This window comes from Prionailurus viverrinus, chromosome D4 (genome assembly GCF_022837055.1).
Source record: "Prionailurus viverrinus isolate Anna chromosome D4, UM_Priviv_1.0, whole genome shotgun sequence".
NCBI classification, from domain to species: Eukaryota; Metazoa; Chordata; class Mammalia; order Carnivora; family Felidae; genus Prionailurus; species Prionailurus viverrinus.
The window spans coordinates 31,901,501-31,913,718 of NC_062573.1; the positions used below are offsets into that span (position 1 = coordinate 31,901,501).

Sequence of the window (12,218 nt, forward strand, 5' to 3'; positions counted from 1 at the left end):
CACATACCATGAGGGTAGTGTACCCCAAGCTCCACAGGGACAGAAGCTCCTGTGTTCAGGACTCTTGCAGACCTCACTCCCTGTCCATCTTCATTTAGCCCTTCATTTGTTTCTTTTATAATACCCTTTATAATAAGCTGGCAATATATTTATTTTCCTGAGTTCCATGAGGTATTATAACAAATTATCAACCCTGATTAGGAGGTCACAGGAACCCCCAATTTATCTATCAATTGGCATTTGAACTATTTTCATCGATTGACATTTGAACTATTTTCCATTTATGGCTGTTATGAATAAAACTGAGTACTCTCATGCCTTTTGGTGGACGTAAACACTCATGTCTGTTGATACAACCAGAAGTAGTTCTGGATCATAAGGTACACATACTTAGCCATAGTAGGTACTATCATAGATTTTTTCCAAATTGTACCAATTTATGTGCCCACTAGCAACGTATGAGAGTTCCAGTTATTCTACCTCACCAATCATTGGTATCATCAGTCTTTATTTTTTAAATTTATTTATTTTGGGAGAGACAGCACAAGCAGGGGAGGGGCAGAGGGAGAGGGGGACAGAGGATCTGAAACAGGCTCTGTGGTGACAGCAGCAAGCCACCCACATGCCCCGTTGTCGTCAGTCTTTTAAAAGCAACTGTGGACTTTTAAACTTCAAGGTGAATCTTTATTCCACAGAAATTGTGAGCTCTGCTGGGAGGTACATTTGGCGATAGTTCCTGGGATGTCAAAATGAAGTGCACCAACTCTGAGGATGAGCCTACAGCCTTTGACATGGGCAGAGAATACCAGGAACCAAGCGCAGCCCAGCATGAGCCTAGATTCTCAAAGGAATTCCAGACTCTTGCCCAGTGGGCTCCTGGGTCACCAAGGGCATTGTGAGGCAAGACAGAACTGCAGCAAGAGGCTCAAAAAGAAAGCTGAACCACTTCTGACCCATTCACCCTGTTCATGTCTCTGAAGGAATAGGCCTGACCAAGTAAGATGGGGCTGCCTTTCCCAAGGTGGCACTAGAGATTAGTGGCAGTGCCCACTTGGGATGGCAGAGGACTCTGTCTCAATCTGGTCTGTTTCGGATTGGAAAACAAATCTAAATCTTGTAGGCAGAACCTTAGATGGGTCAACAGAGCTCCCTGGAGGTATGAAGCCTGAAGCGACCAGCAGGTAACTGGGCACTACAGCCCGAAGCCAGTCAACCCCAAGCAAGAGTATCCTGCTTCCTCAAAGGGTTTCTTTACCTGAGGAAAAGCGGAACCAGCACTCAAATTCCTACAGCATCTTCTGAAAATGGAGGCAAGGGTGATCCTGAAGAAGCCCCCTTCTCTGACAAGCTAAACGGCCACTATACTTTGTAGTTCAGAATTTCACCCAATATGCCCTCATTGAGATGCAACCAGGGCCCAGAGGGAGAGGCAGGCAATGGCAGTCCCCTGTTCCTGTCCTCAATTTAGGAGACATAAGAAACATAAATTAAGGCGTGAGGCCTATTTCATAAAGCACAAAGACCCTGTGGCCCGCAGGTCGTGGGAGTCGAAAGGGAGGCGAGGTCGTAGCTGAGGGAAAGGTGACTGAGGAGCTGTTGCAGCTTGGGCAGGAGAGTCGGGAGAGGTGGACAGCAGGGAATCAGGAGACTGAGAGGAGAACGGAGCCTTAGGACTCCCCAGGGGTGGGAAGGCGGGCAGAGGACCAGGGAGCGGCTTGGGGTGGCTGCGCCGGGCAGGGCAGGTACTCTAAAGAAGGAAAGTCTGGGCACGCCGGCCGGACTCCACCTTACGAGGGTGGGGGAAGGAGGTCCTGCCTCCTCGCACAGAGTCCAGCCCTTGGTGCTGGAGCTCCGTTTGTGATAGGTTCGGGGAAAGTGCGGCGCTCAAAAGGAGATAACCAGTGGTGGCTGCCCAGGAAAGGCGTGTGCTGGGAAGGATTCCTTCTCCGAGCCGGGTTAGTTGTCTTCACTTCCGGGTGCCTGCGGATGAGTAGGCGGGGGTCCAAGGTCAGCGGCCAGAACGCAGATTGCTTTGACCCCTGGTCTTCCACTTCCAGCGGCACTCTGACGACCGTTGGAAATGCGCGGGCGGCAGCAAAACGACAGCCGCGAATTTACCACTTGCAGACCCTAAACCCCACCCCTGAAGGCCAGGCGGCGTCTCCGTGGCGACGTGCAGCGAAGTGCGGCTGCGCAAGGGTGACGGAGCTAGGGCGAAGGGGAGGGGGTGTTTTGGTTCCAGCCGCTCGCCGTCCTTTCAGACTTGTTCGTCTGAAAGCTTCTCGTTCCTTCCTTCCCTAACCCCTTCCCTTTCCCTTTCCCTTTCCCGGCCCCGGTCCTCCCTCCCTCCTTTCCCTTTTGCCTGCCTCCCTGGGTCCGGGCCATTTTCCGGGCCAGGCGCTTTAAAGTGCGTGGCCCCGGGGCCCAGTATATGACCCGCCGTCTTGCTAACCCTCGCTACCCCCGCCCCATGTGGCTGCGGGGCCGCTGCGGCGCTGCCCACTATGGCCCGGAAAGCAGTTAGCAGGAAGCGGAAAGCGCCTGCCTCGCCAGGAGCTGGGAGCGACGCTCAGTGCCCGCAGGTGAGGGCTGAGAGGCCAGGACTCGGGTTATATCGCCGAAGCACCCAGAGGGGGATAGAGTCCTGAGATAAGGGAACCGGAACCCGGGACCAAGGTTTGTAATCAGAGGTGGGGCAAGAGCGTGACCCAGCCAGTACGGTAAGGGCTGGGTCCCCAGGAATTCATAGGAGAGCAGAAACGACAGAGAGATGAGACACTGAAGGGAAACTTGGAAACAGGGTATACTCCTCAGAAGGCCTACAGCCGGGAGTGGGGCTTGAGGGGAAACTAGAATCTTGGCTTTGGAGGAAGGGAAACCGACGTCGAGTGGAATCAGGAACAAAACCTCCCAGAAGGTACGCGGAGGGAGAGTGAAGTCCACCTCCGGGGGGGGTGGGGGGGTGGGCAGAGATGATTGCGACCTTTATATGGGAAAGATTCTCCCTCCGGCTACCTCAAGCCCCAACATGGGGCTTTTGGCTCCTGGACCGTTGTAAAAAACAGCACTTCTCAGGTATCATTCCTATACCTCCCTCTTTGAAGGAGAAGACCTTGTTGGACGTGTATTCGGACTCTGATTTCCCGTGCCTCCTACCCCGTTAGTATTTGATTTTTCGAATTCTTCAACCGCCTGGAGCGCGGGACAGGGAGGAAGTCTTTGATAGTGCATCCCTGGAAGGTGTAGGACCCCAGTCTGGCCCTAGTTGCACTCTCCATGCTCCGCGGGGAGTACAGACTGAGAGAGAGAAGGGGACTGGGTAGAGATGCAGCCCAGGTCGGTATAGTAATTATGTGGCCCCTCATTCCCTTCCCTGTCAAGTATAGCTTTAGGGGATTTGAATCCTTCACTCCTAAAAGGCCTAGTAAACCTTTTGACCTCTTTTCTGCTTCCATTCCCTTGTCTTTCAGCCCTTGTTTCTCATAGGTTTGACTATGAGCAGTATCTTTTCAATGTTGGAAGAATTAAATTGGACTTTTCTGTATTGAGTTACCTATTCTGTTATATGTGAATCCTGCAGGATGAGTTCTTGGTGATTTCTCTGATACAGGAGGATGATCCCTCCTTCTGAACCAAGGTAGCCAAAGCCCTAATTTCTAATGTTGCTTTACACAGTTTGGCTGGGATCACTCACTTCACAAAAGGAAAAGGCTCCCCCCGGTGAAGAGATCCTTAGTGTACTACCTGAAGAACCGAGAAGTCAGGCTTCAGAATGAAACCAACTATTCTCGAGTGTTGCATGGCTATGCAGCACAGCAACTTCCCAGTCTCCTGAGGGAGAGAGAGTTTCATCTTGGAACCCTTAATAAAGTGTTTGCATCTCAGTGGCTGAATCATAGGCAAGTGGTGTGTGGCACCAAATGCAACACGGTAAGTGTCTGGGGTAAGTGAACCTTACCCTATGTCCTGCTCTAGAACCTCTCACTGCTCACTTTCCTCATCAGCTTCTTTTGGGAGGATATTGCCTTACTCTGCTTTCCATTCTCTCCTATCTGTTGATAACTTCCGCCTCTCTTTCTGTCCCTTTTGCCACTTCCTCATTTCTTTCCTGATAAATCTTCAGAGGAGCCTGTTTCTTTAGGCCTCTTGCCATATGTACAGTTGTTCCACTGCTTTTTTTGGCCTCATCTTTTTGTGTTGCTTTTTAAGTCAGAGAATGCAGAGGAAAGATTTAGGAAAGAATGATGCTCAGGGAGGGCATCATTTGGGATACATAATAGTGGAAACTTAGGTCTTACCTGCTAGACTAAAGGCATATATAAAAATATTTAAGGATGTGTGGGTGGCTCAGTCAGTTAAGTGTCCAACTTGGGCTCAAGTTATGATCTCATGGTTTGTGGGTTCGAGCCCCACATCGAGCTCTCTGGTGTCAGCGAGAAGCCTGCTTTGGATTCTCTGTTCCCCTTTCTCTGCCTCTACCCTGCTCATGCACTCACTCAACACACGTTCTCTCTCTCTCTCTCTCTCTCAAAAATAAATAATATTAAAAAAAAATTAACTAGCACTTGGCTCAAGATAAAGCGAGCATTACTTTTTAGGGAGTAGAATCTAAAGATGTATTTCTTTTAAGAAAGGGCAGAGAATGTGTGTTTGGTGGTATATTTCAGGATATAAATGTTTGCTCTTTGTAAAGTAGCCTCCTGAAAAGGATTCAAAAGAGAGAAAAATTATTATATAAGTAGGAGAGTGTTCTTATACAGAATGACTTAGAAAATAGTTATAAGTGAATGAAAGGAAAAATATGTCGGTAATCTATATAATAAGCACAATTACAGGCATAGGTAAAATAGGTCAATCCATGATTGGATATTACAATATGATTGGAACAGAAGGACACAAATAGCATGATTTCAGAGGAACGGTAAGAGGCAGGGCCTGGAGGTGGGAAATGATTCCAAAGGAAGCATGAGAAAAGATGGGATGTAGGCCCAGCTGCTCTCTCTGTTTTCACCTCACCCTGAGTGGTTAGACAAGTAATGTCATAATGGCTGGGTAAATTTTCCTTAGGCAGAAGCACAGATTGATTGAAAGAGAGAATATCCTTCTAGATCAAGAAAGTGTTAAGTACTAGAAGTGTTTGTTTATAAAGGACATAGGCAAAGATTTAAACAAGAGTTTTAAGGAAGGAAATAATATCTTGGAGGTTGGGGCCAAACTGACATTTCCTCTTCTGTTGAGGGTTGCTGCTTGTCATACAGAAGCCTTTCAAAACTAAGTAGTGGTGGGGCACCTGGGTGGCTCAGTCACATAAGCATCATACTGTTGATCTCAGCTCAGGTCATGATCTCAGGATTCATGGGATCAAGCCCCAGGTTAGGTTCTGAGTTGACATCATGAAACCTGCTTGGGAGTCTCTCTCTCCACCCCTCCCCCCCCCCCCCACTTGTGCACACGGGCACGTGCTCTCTCTCTCAAAAGAAATAAACTTAAAAAAAAAAAAACCTAAGTAGTTGTGGAAAGACAAAACTTCCTTTTCCTAGTTTCTCATGCCACCACTCATGGTTTAAGAGCACTGTCATTGTGACTTGGAGTAGAAAAAGAGTTTCCCCATTTGGAGGAATTCATTCTGCTCTCCATGTACATCATCATACTGTTTTGCCTGGCAAATGTTGCTGAATTCTGAACTAAGTTAATAATAGTCTTTTTCTTGAATTTATTGCCTCTATTTTGAAGGTTTGAATAATGTAAAGTAATAATTTACTTTTTTTTTTTTAATTTTTATTTTTGAGAGAGACACACACAATAGTGTGAGCGGGGGAGGGGAAGAGAGCCATGAGAGGGAGACACAGAATCTGAAGCAAGCTCCAGGCTCTAAGCTGTCAGCAGAGAGCCTGATGCGGGGCTCAAACTCACAAACCATGAGATCACGACCTGAGCTGAAGTCACAAGTTTAACTGAGCCACCCAGGAGCCCCTAATCTACTCTTAATACCTACCTCTTTCTGACTTCCTGTGTCCTCATAACCTAAGGTATTTAAATGAGGGCCTATTTTCTTTATATAGTTTATGTTGTTATTTGTTTAGCTTCCAGAACCGAAGCAGGGAACCAGAAACACTGCTCTTAACTTTGTGACATTTGGCAAATGATTCTCTTGTGTGCCTTTGTTTTCCCATCTATAAAATGAGAGTGGTAATATACAGTGCTGAGAATGTGCCTGTGCACATCTTGGGAAACACTTGTTAGCAATATCTTCCTTATGCAAAAATAGTACTGGTCCGGGCAGCTGTGTGGCTCAGTGGGTGAGCACCCAACTCTTGGTTTCTTCTTAGGTTGTGATCCTGGGGTTGTGGGATCCAGCCGTGCATCAGGCTCCATGATGGACATGGAACCTGCTTGGGATTCTCTCTCTCTCTCTCTCTCTCTCTGTTTTCCCCTACCCCCCTCCCCCACCCCACTTGTGAGTACACCTATCTCTAAAAAATATGTCTATATATTTGTGGTGATAATGAATGCAAAGCTTTTTCCAATGCTGTTTGCATTCCTTGGGACTCCACTCAGTTTGAAAGAAAGGAAAATTAAACAATCTTTGGAAAACATGCCAAGATTCGGGGGAAGAAGAGTTTGTGTTGGATTCTCAATAGTAAGTTTTGGTGTATTGAAATTTTGCTATCAGTGAAGCAATTTAAATGTATCAAGTAGGAAAAGTATACCACAACCATTTATATCCTAAAATAACCTATTAATTAATGTGTCTGCTGGTTAGAAGCTGTTTTTATCTTGGGTACTGTTGGTATCATTAGCATTTAACTGAATATACACAAATGCTAAAAAGCCCTATCATTTTCCAGTTAACTAGCTTCGGGCAATAGTATTGAAACTTCTGCTGAGGCATTAGGTCATCCATTATGGAAAAAAACATCAGATATATTCTATGTCTTTCTGTAGCTTGATTCCTGAGGTGGGAATTCTGCTATGCTATGGGCTAACACTCAAACTAGGGGCAGTCACTTAACCCTCAGAATTCTCTGGGCCTATTAAGCATAACTACAAGAATGGTCAACGTATGTCTTAATCATTAATAACATTAGTATGGTCATATATATTTTTAAGTTTACTTATTTATCTCAAGGGAGAGAGAGAGAGAGTACACATACTTGTGGGAGGGGCAGAAAGAGAGAGAATCCCAAGCAGGGCCCATGCGGTCAGCTCAGAGCCCAGTGTGGAGCTCAGATTCACAAACTACAAGATCATGACCTGAGAAGAAATCAAGACTCAGGTGTTCAACCAACTGAGCCACCCAGGTGCCCCAGTATGGTCATATTTTTTTCTTTTTTTTCTTTCTTTCTTTTTTATTTATTTATTTATTTATTTTGAGAGAGAGACAGAGCAAGTGGGGGGTGGGGGTGGGGAGAGAGAATCCCAAGCAGGCTCCATGCTGTCAGCGCAGAACCCAATGTGGAGCTCTAATCTTGAAACCTCAAGATCATGACCTGAGCTGAAAGCAAAAGCCAGGCGTTTAACCGGCTCAGCCACCCAGGTACCCCTGGTCTTGTTTTTTCTTTACTTAGAGAAAAAGGGGTAGTATAACCTTAATTGGAACATGGGTCTGGAAATCAGGATGGGTAGGTATATTTTCCTGGTTTAGGATTACAAAGTCAAATTGTGTACAGAGCCAGACACAAAAGCTAATTTAGAGAAGCTTATGAGGCACAAGACAGTAAGAAGTAGCAGGGACTGCAGAGAGCCAGAGAAGGCATTCTTGGCTCTAGCCAGTTTTTGCCATGCAGGAATTTTTTTTGTCTTTAAGTTTATTTATTTTGAGAGAGACAGAAACAACACAAGTGGGGGAGGAGCAAATAGAGAGGGAAAGAGAGAATCCCAAGCAGGCTCCGTGCTACCAGCACAGAGCCCAACATGGGGCTCAAACCCAGGAACTGTGAGATCATGACCAAGCCAAACTAAGAGACTCCCAACCAACTCAGCCACCCAGAATTTTTTAATTGTTTTTTTAATGTTTGTTTATTTTTGAGAGAGAGAGAGCATGAGCTGGGGAAGGACAGAGAGAGAGGCAGAATCTGAAGCAGGCTCCAGGCTCTGAGCTGCCAACACAGAGCCTGACTTGGGGCTCGAACCCGTGAACCGTGAGATCATGACCTGAGCCAGACACTTAACTGAGCCACCCAGGCCCCCTGCCATGCAGGAATTTGAACCTATTGTTAATTTTTCCTTTTAAGGAGAAACTGGAAATCTGGATTTTTATGGGGAAGAGTGTTAACCATTTGTGAAGATTATCCAGAGTCTGGTGTGACAAGAGCTTTAGGTGTCTGAAAGAGAATTATGAGATTAAGGTTGGAAAGGTTCATTAGGATCAAATTATGGAAGCCATGAAGTGTCAAGTTAAGATTTTATTTGTTGGGGAGTGGAGAGACAAGACCCAAGGATTTGAAACAGGGAGTGACATGGTTGGAGTACTACTTTAAGGAAAGTAGTTACAGGATGCTAGTGCTATACTATAAATGAGAGGTAATGAGGGCCAAAAGCAGGACAGTGGCAGGGAGAGAGTGAGAAGGAGACAGATAGAATACATCTTAAGAGGGTGAGGGGCGCCTGGGTGGCTCAGTCGGTTGAGCGTCTGACTTCAGCTCGGGTCATGATCTCGCAGTTCATGAGTTTGAGCCTCGCGTTGGGCTCTGTGCTGACAGCTCAGAGCCTGGAGCCTGCTTCAGATTCTGTGTCTCCCTCTCTCTCTGCCCCTTCCCCGCTCATGCTCTGTCTCTCTCTGTCTCTCAAAAATGAATAAATGTTAAAAAAAAAAATTTTGGGGGCGCCTGGGTGGCGCAGTCGGTTAAGCGTCCGACTTCAGCCAGGTCACGATCTCGCGGTCCGTGAGTTCGAGCCCCGCGTCGGGCTCTGGGCTGATGGCTCAGAGCCTGGAGCCTGTTTCCGATTCTGTGTCTCCCTCTCTCTCTGCCCCTCCCCCGTTCATGCTCTGTCTCTCTCTGTCCCAAAAATAAAATAAACGTTGAAAAAAAAAATCTTGATCTTGGGGTTGTGAATTTGAGCCCCACGTTTGGGCATAGAACCTACTTTAAAAAATAAAAGATCTTAATGGTACCATCTGTAGATGGTGACATGCTCAGATATAATCCAGAGGATTAAGTCAAAATTGATACTGATGTCTTGAACCTGGGTAACTAGAAGGATGGCAGGAGAAGTACTGAACAGATTTGAAGAAAAAATGAGTTTAGTTTTATATTTTCACTTAGCTGAAATTTAAAAGAGGGGTAAAGGGGAGTACCTGGGTGGCTCATTTGGTTATATGACTGACTTTGGCTCAGGTCATGATTTCATGGTTCGTGAGTTCGAGTCCCACATCAGGCACTTCTGTCAGTGCAGAGCCTGCTTTGGATTCTTTGTCTGCCTTTCTCTCTCTGCCCCTTCCCGTACTCTCTCTCTCAAAAATAAACATTTAAAAAAAAAAAAAAAAACCTTAAAAAAGTAATAAAAGAGGGGTAAAGATTGAAGTTAGTGATTTGGGGAATAGTCACCTATATATAAGGGATTATTGAAATTCGTGCACTACTGGGGCGCCTGGGTGGCTCAGTTGGTTAAGTGTCTGACTTCAGGTCATCATCTCACAGTTTGTGGGTTCAAGCCCCACACCAGGCTCCGTGCTGATGGTGCAGAACCTACTTGGGATTCTCTCTCCTTCCCCTCCTCCCTCCCACCCTCCCTCTCCCCCTTCTACACTCGCCCACTCTGTCTCTCAAAATAAATAAACTTAAAAAAATTTGCATACTACCATGGGAGAGAGGGTAAAGAAGACACTTTTTTTTTTTTTTAAATGTCTGTTTATTTTGAGAAAGAGAGTGTGCATGCAAACAGGGGAGGGGCAGAGAAGGAGAGCGAATCCCAAGTAGGCCCCATGCTCAGGAGTTGGGGCTGCTGAATGCGGGGGCCTTGATCTCACCACTGGGAAATCATGACCTGAGCCAAAAATCAAGAGTCGGATGCTTAACCGACTGAGCCACCCAGGTGCCCCAAAAAGGCACTCTTAACTTCCATAAACCTTGCCGAAAATTGCGAAAATTTCATTATATGTGTATTTTCTGGGCATGATGTGGGGAAGGTGGTGTGAAGACAAGGCCATAGTTTTCATGAGATTTTCAAAGGGAGTACTATGAGCCAAAAATGGGTAAGAGCCACTGATATTGAAAGGGTGGCTAAAGATAGAACCTTGGAGAATGTCTACATTTATGGAGCAAGAACTGCTACAAAGAGACCAGGGAGGTCAGAGGAGAACTAGGAGAGTACCAAAAAAATTCAAGAAGGGGGATATTTTGGAGCACCTGGTTGGCTCAGTCAGAAGAGCATGCAAATCTTGATCTTGGGGTCGTGAATTCAAGCCCCACATTGGGTGCAGAGATTACTTAAATAAAATTTTTTTTTAAAGAAAAAAAGGGGGTATTTTGAGAGGGGATGGTTTGAAGAGGAGGATAGTAATAGAGTGATAATGTATGCAGAGTTTGAGGTATTTAAGACTATCAGGGACTTAGCATAGTAGATAAAATTGCTTATTGCAGTTACAGAGAACCTACACCAAAGGGAACCAAGGAGCCTCTCAGTAAGAGGGTGTTAGAAGGGACTTAGAAGACTGATTTGTGGGAAGGCTTAAGGAAATGGGACTTCCACAGGAAAATTTCCTGTGAAATTATTTTCACCCAGACACCAAGGCCTAGCTGATAGTACCAGGCTCACTCCCTACATATCAGGGCTGCTTTCTTTTTCTCACCATTTCCCAAAGTAATGGTCAAGGGTATACTGCTGACTTCCCAGATCGGCTTGGTGGATCATAATGAAGCAGACAAAATGAGTTTAGGCTGCGATTTGCTGTCAGATGGGAGGAAGAAGAACTTTGAGGAGCCTAATTTTGGGGATGGGGAGGACTGGTAAGCACCAGGGTTGAGAAAATAGCTGTAATGTTTTCACTGAGTTTACATATGCAGATTCCTGAAATAAAAGCAGAATATGAGATCCAATTTGAGACACAGGAAAACAAAATATGGTGAAGTGTGGGAGTTTTGCTTTGACCAGATCTTTAATTCATGCTCCTTCATTTTACTATTGTATTTCCCCAAAAGGATTATACCCTTTTAGAAGATACTTTTATCTTAATTTTTTACTTTTTTAAAGATTTTATTTTAAAGTAATTTTTACACCCAACATGGGGCTCAAACCTACAACTGAATGAGCCAGCCAGTTACCCCTAGAAGGTACTTATAAACGCTTGCAGAATTTCTTGGGCCCAACCAGGTGTATAGCATTCTTATCTGTATCCTCCAGTTTTGTTTCATAGGATAGTAATCTGTAAATTAGCCATTTTTAAAATGACATGGTTATTCTCTGCCTAGTAAGAAATGTTCAGATTTATTCCAGAATTAGTCTTTATGTTATTTTGAGAATATTTGACTCTTAGAGGAAGATTTTATTATTTATGTTTTATTATTTGTTTTTTGACAGAGAGAGGCAGAACATGAACAGGGAGGGGCAGAGAGAGAGAGACAGAGACAGAGAATCTGAGGCAGCTCCAGCCTCTGAGCTGTCAGCACAGAGCCTGGCATGGGGCTCGAACTCATGAACCCCAAGATCATGACCTGAGCTGAAGTCAGACGCTTAACCCACTGAGCCACCCAGGCGCCCCTAGAGGAAGACTTTAGATGTGGAAATGATAGAATTGTTATGTTGGCAAGTTCATCTGCTGGGGCACATGTGTGGAAGTGTTTCTATATGGGAAATCCTTGTGGAAATGCCTCAAATTCTAAGGTTTCATATAGAGTTAATTGATGTTAGGAGGCTTTAGGAAGAGGAACAGTAGAAATATGTTTATGCCCCTTACATGTGAAGGTGCTAGAGTTGTTTTTTTCCTGCCCTTTTCTGACTTGTCTTCATGTCTGGGAAGGCCTTTCTTGGATTAACATAGGTGTGGGACTCAGGAATCCTGTTTTGTGTAGTGCATTGCAGACTGTGGATCACCTTCTGTTTGTGAGAAAATTAATGGTCAAGAATGTTAGGGCCCGACCAGCAGTCCTGTGGAGGGGTTCAAGAATTTTAGGGCAGTTTCTCTCAACAAGAATGTTGATGGTGTTTTTGGTGGTTTCTTTGTTGTCTGAGACTTTATCTCATTTTTACAGAATATTTCACATTTCCGGTTTCTACTC

At 45.3% G+C, this 12,218-nt stretch overlaps 1 protein-coding gene across 2 annotated transcripts in view; it reads left to right on the forward strand.

Annotated features, from left to right (window-relative positions):
• Positions 1–1,976: 1,976 nt before the first annotated feature.
• DCAF12 (DDB1 and CUL4 associated factor 12) overlaps positions 1,977–12,218 on the forward strand; it is a 37,973-nt gene continuing 27,731 nt past the window's right edge. Inside the window, exons 1-2 of one of the 2 annotated variants that reach the window (XM_047830743.1) lie at positions 1,977–2,582; positions 3,676–3,930. In XM_047830743.1, the coding sequence (XP_047686699.1) occupies positions 2,505–2,582; positions 3,676–3,930 (333 nt within the window). In that variant the 5' untranslated portion in view covers positions 1,977–2,504. Of the gene's footprint in view, positions 2,583–3,261; positions 3,337–3,675; positions 3,931–12,218 lie in introns of those variants that run through there. The other variant, XM_047830744.1, reaches the window with a different exon arrangement.